This window comes from Argopecten irradians, chromosome 5 (assembly GCF_041381155.1).
Source record: "Argopecten irradians isolate NY chromosome 5, Ai_NY, whole genome shotgun sequence".
Taxonomy (NCBI): Eukaryota; Metazoa; Mollusca; class Bivalvia; order Pectinida; family Pectinidae; genus Argopecten; species Argopecten irradians.
Genome location: NC_091138.1, coordinates 6,362,194 through 6,379,308, shown reverse-complemented (window position 1 = coordinate 6,379,308; position 17,115 = coordinate 6,362,194). Strand labels below are relative to the sequence as shown.

General features: G+C 38.0%; 2 protein-coding genes across 2 annotated transcripts in view; one reads left to right on the top strand and one right to left on the bottom strand.

Moving 5' to 3' along the window:
- Positions 1 to 17,115, bottom strand: part of LOC138322733 (carbohydrate sulfotransferase 11-like) — a 263,446-nt gene that overhangs the window by 156,616 nt on the left and 89,715 nt on the right. The window lies entirely within an intron of this gene.
- LOC138324233 (uncharacterized) lies at positions 5,109 to 6,010 on the top strand. Its single transcript, XM_069269310.1, has 2 exons — positions 5,109 to 5,703; positions 5,838 to 6,010. Exons 1-2 carry the CDS (start codon positions 5,109 to 5,111, stop codon positions 6,008 to 6,010), a joined length of 768 nt encoding a protein of 255 aa, XP_069125411.1.

Genomic DNA, 17,115 nt, shown 5'->3' with positions numbered 1-17,115 from the left:
AGCGGCAACGGGGTGGAATTCATACCCTGCCGGGAACCGGAGTGGAGGCAGGGTATGATTATTCGTTCTAGACTTCCATGTGTTTATTTACCTAACTGTTATTAGTATTTGTGTTTAACTCCTGCGCCTGCGATACGCTGTATTTTCTACTTCGGTTTATTTCATTTCGCGTAAAATCGATTTATTATTTCTTATCTAATTATTCGAGTTTGGGTTGTTTGTATTTATTTTCCATATTATCATATACACGCATGTACTTTATGTTTATTATTTGTAGGTTATTTCATTAGCTAGTATTGTGTATTGCTTTGACATTGGTAAGTTGTTCTTGCCCTTTGTACATGAATTATTGATTATCTCCCTTTACTTGATTTATTCTTGTGTTTATTTCTATTTGCAATTTAGAATTTTAGGAATTGGTGTTTTCTTTTCAGTTTCCATAGACTTTGTCTCAAATTATTTTATTTGGGGTGAGATGTTATTGTAATTTGCTTGTATACATTTAAAATTTAGTTTTGATTTGACTGGTGTTTACTTTGATTTCAACTGTATGTTTACATTTCAGGTATTTTGTTGAATATTTTTGTGAATTTCAGGTTTCACGTGGACTTTAATATTCTCTAATTTACTTATTTTTGTGTGTTATTTCTTTTTCCTGTATTTTGGTTTAATTTATTATTTTCACAGAGAATTGTACTTTGATTTATAGTTTATATTTGTTTCAGGTTTTGTTTTTTTCTATATTTTTCCAGTTTTCAGCATATTTCGGACTTTATTTTTTTTTAGCAGTGCCAGTTAACATATTTAATATTGGAGCTTCATGACTGTATTACTAGTATTATTGTGCTTGTGTTCTTTGTGTAATATCTCAACTATGGCGCAGTCAAAGGATAAGCAGATGGAATATTTAATGGATGCTATCTCGAGTATGGATCTTAATCCGGAATTAGAATCCAAGGATGCTGCTAGCCAAGTGGTTAGCTGATCTTATAGCAGGAGGAGCCAAGTCCAAGGTTATGAAGCAAGAGATGGTGGATGTACCCCCTTTTACTTGTAGATGATCAAGGTCACGGTCACCGTGAAAACATTGTTTCTCCAAAACACGTCCAGTTCTTTCCATGTACCGAAAATCTCTATATTTTCTATCTTGGGATCCCCCCAAGTAACCCAATGGAGAAGTACCTTTCGAGCAGTGGATTTATGAGGTTGAGATGTTACAGCGAGACGCTGTGTACAAGGAACAAGCCATTTTCCAGGCTGTGAGAAGATCTTTGAGGGGTGAGGCAGCAAAGACAGCCAGGAGACTTGGGTCTGCAGTTACATTACAGCAGGTTCTGGACAAGATATCGGGAAATTTAATGGAGACATTGCAGCTTCAGAAGATTTGTTAGCTACCTTCTATTCTGCAAAAACAGACAGATACAGAGACAGTGACATCCTGGGCTAGCAGACTTGAGGATATTTTGGACAAGGCTAGGACCAGATGTTCTCTTACTCAGCCACAAATAGCTGACATGCTGCGTACCAAATTTTGGCGAGGGCTCAAGAAAATCAATCTTCGTGATGTGACAGGTCATAAGTTCGACAGCATCATGGATTATGACAAGCTGCGTATTGCTGTGCGCCTGAGATAGAGCAAGCGGATTCATCACCTGAAAAGCCAAAAGCTGTCAAGGTATGCTATGCCTCATGGAGATGAGATGAAGGAGATGAAGACCTTGGTGAAGATCTCACTACTGAGATGTCTAAGCTGAAACAGGATTTAGCCGCGTTACAGCTGAACAGGAATCGACTTATAATCGACAGCCTGCTTATAGGAATTTCAATTCGCCATCCCAAAAGTTTGGACGACAGGACAAGCCTTTCTCAGATAATGTCAATGGACCCGTATGCTGGAGATGTGGACAGCCAGGACATATGAAGCGAGACTGTAGGTGAACCTTGAAACATAGCCGAAAGTCTTTAAACGCTCGGATGCCTACAGGCCTTGGGCACCAGTAGGCATGACTGGACGACATTGCCCTGTTATACCTGAAGATACTTGTACTAATTCGGCATTAGTTGGAGATTGTACTGAGGAACAGCTGAAGATTTCTGGAGTTGTTACTACTGCATTGTTGGACACAGGATCTGCTGTTAGTACTGTGAGTCGACAGTTTTATGACAGTAATCTCAGTCATCTGCACTACAATCTTTAGGTAACATTTTGGACATTGAGTGTGCAGGAGGAGGCGAGGCATTACCTTATGATGGTTTCATAAACGCAGATATAGAGACTACGATTGAGGGTCACACTACTTCAACGTCAGGACTCCTACTTGTTGTACCGGATACCAGATATAATTCCAAGGTGCCAGTGCTGGTTGGAACCAACATCTTAATGGAGATTATGAACTCTTGTAAGGAAGTTTATGGTGATAAGCTGATGAAAGGGGCCGCACTCTCAACACCTTGGTATGTGACATTTAGATGTATGGCGTTGCGTCAGCAAAATCTTACGAGGAGGAAATTTTGTCTGGGCGTAGTCAAGAATGCAGAAGGTGCACCTGTCAAGATATCTCCTAACAGCCAGGTTACCATCAACGGGTATGTGGATCGTGAGTTGGAGCATACACCTACCAGTGCTTACCTCAAATCGTCAGAGGAATCATCTTTAGCAGATGATTTGGATATTTCACCAAGCCTTATCCAATACAGCTATAAGAGGAATGGTGTTGTACCTGTAACCATATCCAACATCACAGCTAGGAATGTTACTATACAGCCACAAGCAGTTTTATGTGAGATTCAGCCTGTTAAAGTAGAGGGATGTTTGCGAGATGTTGACATGGATTCAGCAGAGAAATCAACTTCCGTGGATGCTGATATGGATGCATTGTTCAAGCAGATGAAGTTTGATGACAGATTATCAGACGAGGAGCTCAGTATTGGGAAACAGTTAATCACCAGTTTCTCGGATATATTTTCCAAGGGTGATATGGACCTTGGTCATTCCTCTGCTGTTCATCATCGTATAGAGTTGACTGATGAAGTGCCATTTAAGCAGCGTCATCGCCGTATTCCTCCAGCCATGCTTAGCGAAGTCCGTGATCATCTACACCAACTGTTGGATATTGGTGTGATACGTCGGTCACATTCACCGTGGGCTTCAGCTGTTGTGTTAGTTCGTAAGAAGGATGGACGACTACGAATGTGTATTGACTACCGTCAATTGAATCTCAGGACTATTAAGGACTCATATGCACTCCCTAGAGTTGAGGAGATCCTTGATTCACTATCAGGCTGCGACTATTTTTCTACACTTGATATGAAGAGTGGGTATCACCAAGTTGAACTTCAGGAGGAGCATAAAGCTAGGACTGCCTTCACTATTGGACCTTTAGGATTCTATGAATTTAATAGGATGCCTTTTGGATTGGTTAATGCTCCGGCAACATACCAGAGGTTGATGGAGGAGTGCCTTGGAGAGTTGAACACTACTATATGTTTTGTTTACATTGATGACATCATTGTGTTCTCCAAGACATTTGAGGAGCATACGGAGCGCTTACAACAGGTTTTTGAGAGGATCAGATACCATGATCTGAAGCTGGCTCCACAGAAGTGTTCCTACTTTAAGAAGAAAGTGAAGTTCCTTGGATTTGTGGTTTCGAAGGATGGGATTGAGGCTGACCCAGATAAAGTTCAGAAGATTGTGGATTGGCCCAAACCGACTGGTCCGGATGATGTCAGAAGTTTTCTGGGATTCTGTGGTTATTACCGTAAGTTTGTGGAAGGATTCTCGGGTATTGTGAAACCACTTAACGAGTTGTTACCTCCTACAAGGAAGAAAGGACACTCCAAGAAGGACAACGCTGGTTTACCAACGTGGAAATGGGGTCAAGAGCAGGAAACAGCCTTTCAGACTCTGAAGAGTATTTTGTCATCACCACCTGTTCTCGGATACCCGTTATATGATTTACCCTTCGAGGTACACACAGATGCCAGCGGACATGGTCTTGGAGCGATTCTGTACCAACAGCAGGATGGTAAGCCACGTGTCATCTCCTATGCCAGTCGAGGATTGACGAAATCCGAGAGAAATTATCCAGCACATAAGTTGGAATTTCTTGCTTTAAAGTGGGCCGTGACGGACAAATTTACAGATTACCTGTACGGAAGAAAGTTTACGGTTACGACGGATAATAACCCACTGACCTATGTTTTGACCACTGCTAAGTTGGATGCGACTGGACATCGTTGGCTCGCTGCATTGTCTGCATACGATTTCAATATCGTCTACAAGCCAGGAAAGACTAACACGGATGCAGATGTCATGTCTAGATTACCTTCCAATATGGAATCAGACGATCATCCAACTACATCTGGAAGTGCTATCTCGTTGGACTCAGTGAAGGCGATATGTGGTGCAGCTCAACAACCAGTGTCTTGGATTGAGACCGTGTCGATGTCCACAGCAGTGCTCGATGACAACTCTTGGGATTCTGGTCAGGATATTGGAGATATGTCTGTCAGAGACTGGAGAAAAGCTCAGGACAGAGATCCTGTACTACGATATATGATATCATGCGTTACCAATCACCGGAAACCCGACAGGAGACATCTCAGCCCTGATCAACAAGTTCTTTTGCGTTCCTTCGATCGTTTAACTGTTGAGAAAGGTGTTTTGTACCGGGATGTAACAGAAGATGGTGCTACAAGGAAACAGCTCGTGTTACCGTCTGCATATCGGAAACAGGCATTATATGGCCTTCACAACTCGGTTGGACATCCTGGACGTGACAGGACATTGTCATTGGCTCAGGAACGTTTTTATTGGCCAGGAATGGGTCAGGATGTACAGAACTGGGTAAAACGATGCAGACGATGTATTTCTAGGAAGGCTGTGACACAGAAAGCGCCATTAAAGAGTATCCAGAGACGACTCAGCCACTTGAGCTAGTTTGCATGGATTTCCTTACTTTGGAGTCATCTAAGGGAGGTTTCCAAACATATACTGGTCGTAACGGATCACTTTACAAAATACGCACAGGCCATACCTACTAAAAAACCAAACAGCAAGGACTACAGCAGAAGCGTTCTTCCACAACTTTGTTGTTCATTATGGGATGCCTAGACGTATACATTCCGACCAAGGTGCCAATTTCGTCGGTAACTTGATCCACCAGCTCTGCGACATTGCCAACATCAAGAAGAGTAGAACAACGCCGTACCATCCTATGGGGAATGGCAGCTGTGAGAGGTTTAATAGGACATTGCTGGGAATGTTGGGTACACTTGATCCCAAGGATAAAGGAGATTGGAAACGGCACGTCGGTCCTCTTGTTCATGCTTATAACAGCATTCGGCATGATAGTACTGGCTATTCTCCATTCTACTTGATGTTTGGTAGACATCCCAGATTACCAATAGATTTGGCATTTGGATTGGATATTGGAGGGAAACATCCTACGCTGTCCAAATACGTTTCATCTCTTCGGGATAATCTCAAGAAGTCGTACGATTTGGCCAGGCAGTACAACTCAGTGGCATCGGAGCACCAAAAGAGGAACTACGACAAGAGGGCTAGAGCGACAACGTTGCAAGAGGGTGACAGAGTTCTCGTTCGTATAATGGCCTTTGAGGGGAAGCACAAAGATTGCAGAAATAAATGGGAGGATGATGATTACGTCGTGGTTCGTCAACCGAACATGGATGTCCCTGGTATACATTGTGCGGAAATGTAATGGAGAAGGAGAGGGAGAGAACTCTACACCGGAACATGCTGTTGCCAAATTGACTTTTTGCATGAGGGCACCACAACAGCAACAGACAAGACAACCACCTATCACCCAAAGGGAAGACCAGACCCGAGGCAAAGGAGGATATTAGAGGTTCGGAGGTCTTGGAAGACTCCGATGAGGATGATGACTCGTCAGTTGTCATCGTTGATGATACAGAGGCACCAGGTTCACGTCACAAGGAGGGTGGGGAACAGAATCTCTCCCAGGACAAACGCTCAAGAGTCTGAAGAATTAGGATCTGTGCAGACTGTGGATGGTGACGATCGTCGATCAGTCTGTGACAGGGGAGGTAGCACCGCCCGGTGACGACCAAGTCTCTAGGGATGATGAGGCTGGGGCGCTACTGTCCATGTTGAGGAAAGACATGTACCTACATGTACTCCTGATGTTCCTACTCCTGCTCCTAGACGATCTAGTAGAGTACGGCAGCCTCCTGTGTGGCAAAGGTCTGGAGAGTTTGTGAGATGAGTCCAAGTGTGTCCAGGAATCTCAACGGACTGGATGTCAAGAGCAGAGTATTTACAGGGACTTGTACGCAAGGGATATTCTTTCCTACATAATTTACATATGAAAGAGTTATTTTCTCACATTGTTTGTCTAATTACTTGCACGAAAGGTGAGGCAGCCATTTTGTGACAAAATCTTAACTTCTTAAATAATTGATCGATTTTAAAAATAAGAACCATTCGAAAGAGCTCATCAAAGATTGGTTTATATTGTAAATATAAACAAGACATCTTAGGTAAAACGGTTTGAAATGCAAATTAAACAAATGAAATGGTAAATGAATCCGGCAAATCAGTCGAAATAGAAGAAAAATGACGTCAACTTTGGCTGATATGACGTCATCTCATTGTTTTTCAATTGTGACGTCACAGCTATGTATGATAGATTTATCTTACATAGCTGTCTTTCATGGGACAACTCTATCTTACATGGCTAGCTATGTGAGAAAATACTTTCCTCTGAAAAGAACATATATATTTTACACATAGATATGACTTGAAAATAGCTTGTAAAGTAACCACAGTCATTGTTTTATAATATAAATGTTATTGTGACGTTATCGTTACACAGTTCTTATTTCTATTGTTATTTAAATGTTCAATGTCACAATTGTGTGGATCGATGCTGCCTGGGGTATCTCAAAACTTCGTTCGAATCTTTTGGTAGCCGATTGAAGCTTTGGCAATATTTTCGAAGTTGATGTTACTGAATGCGTATCGCGAATCCCTACAGACTCTTCAGAGTCACCACACCACGTGTGGCTTCTGCGGGAACCACTTCCTCAGATCATTATATATAACCACTCCGTTCAACATCTGACAACATCCCATACGGGTTCATTTTCCGGGGATCTTTTTTTACAAACTGTACTTCAGATCAAAAACATTCACTTTACCTTGCAATATTTGCTAAATCACTTGCAAACCTAAGTTTCACCTTCAAGATTCTGAAGGCAGAAATTTGATTAGCCATTTCTAAAGGTCGCCAGAACGTGACCACTTATAGGATGTTGTCAGATCCCCTTTATCAAATTAGGATCTACATTGCATAGTTAATCAGATTGTTATGTTAATTCATTTTAGTCACGTTTAGCGGGAATGCACTGGTACGATTATCGGTGACCAGGTAGCTTAGCGGTAGAGCATTCGGCTAGTGCTCGGAAGTCCCGGGTTCGAAACCCGGTCTGGCCGCTACATTTTCTCTTCTCCTGTTACAAAATGAGCTCCCAACTAAAATACTCATGGTGGTTGTATAAGGGTCTCATATGTCCTCGAAATTGGATTGGGTCAATCATCAGTGACCGGTTATTCGGCTAATGTTCGGAGGTCCCGGGTTAGAATTCCGGTCTGATCGCTACATTTTCTTCTCTCCTGTTACACACGTTTATCAATTGTGTGATGATATATGATTTTGAAATTACTGTTAATAGCCCTAATCATTCAATGTGACATTTTAATAGGCGTATAAAAAAATGGTAAGGTGCATATGACTATGACCAGTTGGGTTAAACGTTCAAATATACGAGTATCCATACAGCCTCAGGAATTTCATGGTGTCCTCGGGTTCATGCTTCAGTTATTATAAGTTAACAGGGATAGCTCAGTCCGAATGAAAGACTTTGACTGGTCAACACGAGTGGTTGATTATCTTTCTCCCACGTAGTTAGAGCTCTGATATCACAGGCGCGTTGTAATACGTCAAATTGGTGACATCATCGTTAATGTGAATCCTCGATACTCCAGGGGTTCCAATCACTCACGATCACTACACCCCTTGGACTCACAGTAAAACTGAAAGCAGCTCGGGTGGGAAAATCTTAACCAATCACAGGATTGCAGGATTTGTTTCCTTTGAAGACTACAGAGAGAATTACGCCAAACTTCAAAGCCACACGCAGTCAACCACATTGGTTCGTTATACGGCTTTTTTAGTTAACCTGACCTTAGGTCATTGTAACCTATTGCGATAGTCTTTTGTCCGTCGTCGTGCGACATCCATTTACATTTCCTTGTGAACGCGATAACTTGAGTAAATATGAACCAAGCTCATTGAAACTTTGTATATAGACTAACATTGCAAATATCTCGGAAAAGTTCAAAAATTAGCTTCGTTCAATTAAGTAATTTAAAGAGTTGTTCCCTTTACCCTAATAATTATCATTGGACCTTGTGAATATGATAACTTGAGTAAATAAGCACCGAGCTTAATTTAACCTTTGTATGTTGACTAACATTAGAAAGATCTCGGATGAGTTCAAAAGCCAGCTTGATTGGACTCCTAACTTAATTAAGGAGTTATTGCCCTTTGCAATAATAATCATTGAACCTTGTGAAAACGATAATGTGAGATAATTGCATCCAATTATTGCATGCAATAATGAAACTTTGTAAGTAGGCCTATTAGATCTATGTTCCTATTTCATGAACAAAAGCCATCACTTGGCTAGTAAATGACATAACTAATTTTATCAAATATCAGGTGAACGTTAAGGCCCATGTGCCTCTTGTTTGCTGCACATTAAAGGAAAAAAATAATAAATAACCTCTTCTATTGCCTCCAGTTTTACAATGGGGTGTAGACATCGTAAGTGATCGGAACCCCTGAAGTATCGAGAATGGCATTGTGTACCGCATATTGATGTGGTCACGTCCTTGTTCAAGCACACGTGGGCAGTCTTTCACCTACCACCATAAAAGACGGTTACCTTTGTCTTAGTTACTGCGTGGGTAGACCTACAGATCGGTCCATTAAAATTATCGAAATGTCTCGCTGTCTCCGCGTCGGCTTTTCTCTCAAGGGGGACAATCGCGGTGACATGTCACCATGAATCGTCACCGAGAATCTTCAAAGCGGCGTCTCCGCGACCCATCGTGATCACGGTGATCCGCCATGTCACCATGATCCGCGGCGATCGTTTCATCGCGGATCTTCAAAGCGGACGGTACTCCGCGGATCGCGGTAGCACAGTCCCTGAGTGTCATGGTGTCAGTGTTACGCTGGCAAAGATTACCTGAGATATGTGTTCCGTCGGCAGACGGTGAAACGTTGAGTCATATCGAAAATATAGAACAGTTCATTATAGAATACGATATGAAATATAAATAATTGATAATCTTTTTCATATTTTAATGTGATCGTAAGATACATTTTCAATCAGAAATTTCCGATGTTTTTAAAGCTTTAGTTTTTCTCTAACACAAGTGACCGATAAACTTGGACACGCTTGTTCATTGGTGGGCAATTTTATGAATATTAATCCAGCAAAACTTGCAATATTTATTTAGCAGAACCTGTAACGGTAAATAACTTCTGTCACTAAAAAGATTCCCCGTCTTCTGGCATATTTTGTAACGACATTGAGAATGAAACCAACTTCATTTTAAGCGAACCGTTAACTTTACAGCGAGAAAAATTCTTTTAAAATTTGGAACGACTTTTGTCTTTTAATGATCTACAATTTCTACAGGATTTAGGCCTCTTTATTAAAAACTCTGAGGAAAGCGGCCTTGATAATTGTTTAACTTGTTGTTTAAATATACTGTGTGTTCTGTATGTTTTTCACTGCCCTTTTGTATGAATGGTTAAGGGTTAACCTAATCCTAACCCTAACCCTAGAAAATAATAAAGCTGTTTTTATGTCCCACACTGATCGGTGACACTCAGTGGAAAACATTTTTTTTTTATGATTGGCTGACCAAAGCAAATCCTCTGTCGATAGAAAGCGTTGCTGTAACATGAATATATGTTTTTTCAAAATATCTTTTTTATTAATCAATGTATTCAAGAGTCATAAAAACGTATTCATATACGTATAAAAAGACAATCGTACAAGTATTTGCTTGTCTCATGAAATACATACATGTTTAGAGTATTTAAGGTGAATAATCGACTTTCTACATTTGTATCTTACCGTACTGCATAGCTGTCCTAATTCGAATACAGCGTTGATAAAATAACTACCGCATTGTTTACATTAAAGTTTTTTTTACTTAGCGATGGGTTTAATTTCAATGTGGCTTATCTGAATGATCTTGAATTTTATAAGAAACCGAGGATAAGAGATATGAAGCTTCAGATAAATGTGTTATAGATGTAAAATTGTAGTATTTAGCCGCTAATGCTTCATATAGTTAGCGATGCATATGCCGTAAATCTCTAAATATTTATTATAAATATTTTCAGGCAAAATGAATATATAATAATTCAGGATTGTAAGATTTTCATGATATAAGATGTGGGAAATTAAGTTACGTATATTTTTGGTATAATAGATATGCATGTTGATAATGTGATTTTGAAAAGAAAATGTAATAAAAAAAAGTCAGAAGAGTACTAATGTTCTTGCTGTGACTTTATCACACAGGTGTTTCACTGGTAAATCGTTTTCTAAAAGAGACTATAACTTACCTGTAATTAGCCCCTATTGTTCTCTATTCGTCCTTATTAAAATAGGATATAGCTCGTCATTTACCTGTACAACATCGATCACCATGGGATGTGTTAATTACACGCGTCCTAACACCCCTTCCTCCTCCCGACAGAAATAATAAATGTATTAATTATCAAAACTACAAAACTTAATGTGATTTTCACTTTTTTATTATTATTATCAGAAGCATATATCATATATGTATATATGTTTCTGTTATTATTATTTCTGCGAAAGCAATTCAAATATTAACGAAACTGTCTTACAGAACATTAATGTCCAAAGCAATTTTTTAGAAAAAATCCACGACAATTGAAAGATTACTCACGAAAATAGCTAAAACAGATAATAAAAATATAAAAACGATATTACAGACACGCTGGGTAATATTGTTCTCGTTATGTTGAAAATTATCAACGTACGTAGAACGCAACTCGGGAGATTTGTAAATAAATTCGTGAAGTTTAAAAATCATTAACATGACGAGTTTGAACACGGAAAGAGGTGAGATTTGGCATCTACATGTAAATATTTTTTAAACGCGATTATTTATATATTAGTACTTGTATTTATATGAAAATGGAAAAGGGAATAAAAAGATGTAAACGTTTGCATTTCTTCAGATACAAGAATGTCCGTAATGTACGAGTATACCTACATCTACATGTAGAACACGTGTTCAGAATTCGAACTGAGCAGGTACGTTATATTGTAAGCCTTCACACGTACTGTACGCGTGTCAAATCAGACACAGATATACGTTTTTGTTCATATCAATAAAAAAAAACCTGGACAATTAACTTCTCACACGTGTTCGTTGTTATTTGTACCTTGAATCTCTTCAATTCCCTGCGTGACGCGCACGGGTATTTTACCTGTACAGGTATAAAGGTCACGACAGGTGTTACCTTGTGTCGACCCTCTGTCGCTGGCCACGGGCGGAGTTCACCTGTAATTAACACCTTCTTGGGAGGGAGATTAACTCTATACCCAACTTACCTGTGCCCCGTACAATGTGACAGTACATTTCACGTTCACGACTCGTCGTATTTCAAAGTTTTGATGTTTACAATATGCTTTCTTATATATTACGTTGGAATGAATTAGCTTATCACACTTATACATTGTATGAATAATTATTTGTTTGTAACTGTAAATTGCAGAGTTGCTTGATGTGATATGTGATCAAATAACTTTGTTTCTTACAACGGTTACAAATATACGTAGAAAATTGTCGCAATGCAATTTTACAGTAATCTTCAGTGTACATCTGCATCACTATCTTCATCGTTGTTGTCATCAATGATTTTGCATAATTGACTTAATTTGAATATAGATAACTGGAAGGGGAATATTTTCATTCTTTATATCTTGACTATATGCATGAACTATATAATGAGAGAACTGCAAATGGCGAAACACGAATTCAAATGTTTAATCTTTATTACAGTAGCTGTACTGTGGCGTACATGTATGTACATGTAGTACGTACATTTTTAAATGTACATGTGCGATCCTAAAATCGATGCCTAGTCAATTGTAAGCAATGAACTTTTATGTACACATATACTGTATATCTATAATTATAAATGCACACCCTAGTAATACAATGTATAATCCTTTATGAAAAATATTCCGAGAATACGTTTTCCATGGTAAGCGGAAGAGCCTTTCGACAATCTGAAAAATAAAACAAACGTAAACTTGTGATTGATGCGGGAAACACTATAAAATGTTACTTATTACAATTGTTGAGTTATGAAATATCGATAATAGAAATCAAGCATATAGATGGAAATTTGATGTACTAATAATGCATTTTAAATGTGTTTGTGTGAAAATCGGTTATTCGTCATTTCGACACCATGATACTATTTAAAGTACCGGTATACGCCTGATCGCTTCACTAAAATTATGACATTGTGACGATAATATTATCAATAAAGTGTTGTTGTAACAATTTGTTTGTTATTTCTTAAAATATCGGATAAATATGACCCTTGCAATAATACAATTCTCTCTTAATACATACGGTTGTACACGTAATTTGTAAACGTACACATGTACGTGTAAAGTGGAAACTTCATATCGAGTTCAGTCGTTTTTTACTTCATTGTGTTATTATCAGTAAAGAGATGTTGTAATAATTTGTTATTCTTAAAATATCGGGTGAATGAGACACTTTAGAATAATACCATTCTTTCTTAATACATACAGTTGCACATGTAATTCATTTTGTAAACGTACATTTTGTACCTGTAAAGTGGAAACTTCGTATTGAGTGCTGTCGTCTTTGACCTCATCGTGTCCATATAGTTTTCATAGGCAAATGTTTAAATGGTATACAGAAATTTTAATCCTAAACATACTCCCGTTTTTTATACTTTCGTTTGTATTTCAGAACGTCAAGATCCGTAATTTATTTACCGTCAAGCCATTTCCGTGATTATAACAATGGTATTTCCGGTCTATGCTTGCCGATCGTTTAGCGTTTTGCGTAAATCGTTATTGGTTAATCGTTGATCGTTAATCGTTAGCAATCGTAAGCGTTAGCTAACGGACGGATTTTTTGAGTTACGTTTGCGTTAGGCTGGGAACGTTAAACGGTTCAGGTACTGTAACTATCTATGCAGAAATGTCAGCAAAACTTGGAAGACAGCATTGGAAAGGGAATAATCCAATCTCCATTTTGGTGTATGACATTTAGGATCGGTCGGTAAATAAAGAAGAAATCGTGAATTAAAAACTTTTTACTTTACGATTGCGCTTCTCAATTTTATAAGTTATTATTTTAAAATGATTCTTTCCGTCCTTTTGTATGGGCGCTGCTTAAGCATTCCGTGTAAAATGGAATATTTCATACTATTGATTTTGATTGATACATAACTCTATTTACCATATACGTATCGTATAGATTATAGATACCATATATCACCATGGGATGTGTTAATTACACGTGTGTCCTAACACCCCTTCCTCCTTCCGCGGTGAGTTATGTACCTGTATACTTCACAGCTGGTTGCATGTGTGGAGAGTAGAGCCATATAGTGAGTAAAATACAGGTAAGTTGATAACTATCGATACAGAAATGTCAGCAAAAATTGGAAGACAGGAAATGGAATATTTCATAGTATTGATTTTGATTGATACATAACTATATTTACCATATACGTATCGTATAGATACCATATATGTACCTCACAAATTACGCAGTGTTTGTGTGAGCATATACACTTAAACACAATACAAAGTACTATTTTTTTTCTTCGATTTGGTCTTATATTTATGGAAAATTGATCTAATAATTCTGAACAAAATTGTCTAGAAATACATGCCATAGTTCGTGTACTAATTCCCAAACCCCCTATTTTTTGATGACATCAGTCTATATAGAGACCGTCTTATTTAAGACTTCGTGTCTAATTTGGTGACAGAGTCGAATATTGCAGCGGTGATCTAATTTTCAGTGGCGGGTCAAATTTTGATGACCCAAGCCTAATTTTATAGTGGTGGTCTAAGTTTCAGTGACGAGTCTAATTTTTAGCGACTGGGTCAAATTGTGATGGCTCAGTCTAATATTACAGCAATTATCTAATTTTAACGACCGGGTCGAATTTTGATGACCTCAGTCTAATTTTATAGTGGTGGCCAAATTTTCAGCGACCGGGACTAATGTTGGTGACATCAGTCAAATATCATAGAGACGGCCTTGGGTCAAATATTGAAGGTTCAAAGGAGTTCACTGACATGTCCTTATTTTGTGTTTTAAAGTTTCTCTACTAGTTTGAATTTTGACACCATTTTCTAAAAAAAAATATCACTTATTATCTATGTCTTAAATTTATTCGACGGCCGAATTACGACGACCTTATCTAAACTTGCCATCACTAGCTAGTATAGTCTATTTCATCGTGCACCTGTCTTAAATTATAGCCAGGTCTAAAGAAAATAGTTTGAGGTCGATAACTAATAGAACGGTCTTGTGTATGTATAGTGTATCGTCTCTAATGTAGCTTACGACCGCTTTATAGCTATACCAATATACTTCCAAGAATTCATGTTTACAAGGATTGATGTTTACAATAAGAACTTAAAATAAAATCGGTTTCTAAATATAAGTTTCATACACATTGTGAAATGAAGATGACTTTTATTTTAAGATAAATGTGTGCAACCCTCATCCGCAGACTACACTCTTCAGCCTCCCGCTGTGATAGACAGATTTACCTGTGTCCGGCCAGCTAACTGGTCATCGGAAGCAAGGACGAATAAATCCATGTCGGAAGATTATCCAGAAGCCGTCAGTATCATCTGTTTCTGGCGTTAAGTTATACGTAATGTTGTTCATTAATAAAATTCTTGCAATATTCCGGACGAATTTTACGTAGGTATGTCGTCACGTGCCGAAAAATGTCCAAATATAACCACTACAGCTTGACACGTATGTGTTGTCATAGCGACGGCTGCCCCAGATCATAGCCACGGGCGTTTACCTGTAGACTTTTTTTCAAAATGTAGGGTGTGCAGTCAGTTATGGCTTTTGATTATCGATAGACATCATGTCTGTGAACATTTAGCAGCACCATTGAAATTTCGATGATGAGTTTTATTTATGTATTCGTCCTTGATATATTATTATATATCGTGAAGTATTATTTCGTATTATTTACAATAATAAAATTAACCAACCTTGTATACGGCGGAGGAAACTTTCAAGCTAACAATATATCTTGAGAGCAGATTTATTTCATTTTCGTGAATTGGCGGCTTTAATTATACATATAAAGTTTTGAGAACCGCCATAACACAAATACATATATGTATCATTTAGTGTGGAGTGATATATATCGATCCATTTTTTTCTGACAAAAAAAAAACCATTCAGCTTTCATACTGTACATGACTTGTTCATATTTTGCTGAAATTCATTCATTAATTAGTGTCTTTATTTATAAAACAGATCATGCACGGATGTGAAGAAAAAACTGAGACTAGAGACTTCTTAGCTGATGTCACGCTGTGTTGTGATCTCTAACTGTATACTTCGCTGGTCAACATCGTCTCAATACGGTCTCATGAGAGGGGCCAGATTACGTAAGAAAGAGAAACTATCCACGGGAGTGAGCAAATTGACCATCATGTAATTTCAATTCACACTGTACACAGGTCTTGGCCCAATTTGTACATTACATATAGCAAGTGTATCATGTGTATGTATTTTTCAATCAGATTGATGTATTTATACTAGGAACAGTAATATTATTTACAATGGCATATCGAAAAATGAACTATTCGAAAGCAAGGATTTATAAGTGAAAACTAATAATTCCTTATCAAAAGTATTGCATAATGTCAGAAATGATATTTCTGATAATTGCTAGATTTCGGATATTCAATTCTTTGTGAGTTTTGGTCAATATCGATCATTATTTGATATACATATGATAATAATGATAATTCATATGACCAATAAACGTACTGCATCACTCTGTAGATGATTGCTTAAAACAGATATTTAGAATATTTTGATATACTATCCAAATCTTTGCTTTAAAGAAAGAAAATCACGTATATTGAACAGAACATATTCAAATGAATATCAGGATTACGAGCCGCACACATCTAATACGTATACAAGGTGATCCCTTTAGACTATTATTTTAGCATTAGTTCAAATGCAATACTTCGTAATATATTCATATAATCATATCATCATCCATCCTAATTGGTCAAGAAGCTTATAGCTTAATCATACCGAGGATCAGGTATAATTGTGTGTGTGTATATATATAGTTGTAAATTATCATAGCCCCATATCAGACATATATTATTTGTACTTTACACTACAAAACAGCCCACTGCCGGTAATGACGTCACAAGTTCGGTTATTCCCCCAAATCAGCAGTCGCATGAGTCGTTATACAGGTACAAAATGAGCAATTTTGAGGGAGGTATCTCGGTATAGCGGCCGATTTTTATGCGGTTTTGATATCATTGTCAGGAAATTTAACAGAATAAAATATCAAAATATAATTTTCCTTTCCGTGTACAACATAAGCGAGTCAACATGAGCCATATGAGCGAGGTACTTCGACAGCGGTATCGTTGCCAAGACCAATGACGTATATGAGACTTATAAATCCTTGCCCAGACGATTTTTCCTGAGATGTGCATAAGGCCATGCGATTTTTACGGTTTTTTTCTTAATTAATTTAAATGGCGCTTTAATTTCAGCTAAATTTAAGTGTCCGAATGAGAACCAGAGAGACAGCGATTGGCGATATATGACTGTTAATTAACTAAATCTGCCGATATATTTGAAATCTTCTGATCCATAGTACGTGTTTAGTGAATAAAAGGATAACATTAATTTATTAATTTTTAATTCATATATAT

Bases quoted from the DNA above. Each gene is read 5' to 3' on its own strand.
- LOC138324233 (XM_069269310.1), top strand. From the start codon at position 5,109: ATGCCTAGACGTATACATTCCGACCAAGGTGCCAATTTCGTCGGTAAC. The intron at 5,704-5,837 runs GTATACATTGTG...TATCACCCAAAG, and splicing joins ACCGAACATGGATGTCCCTG to GGAAGACCAGACCCGAGGCA.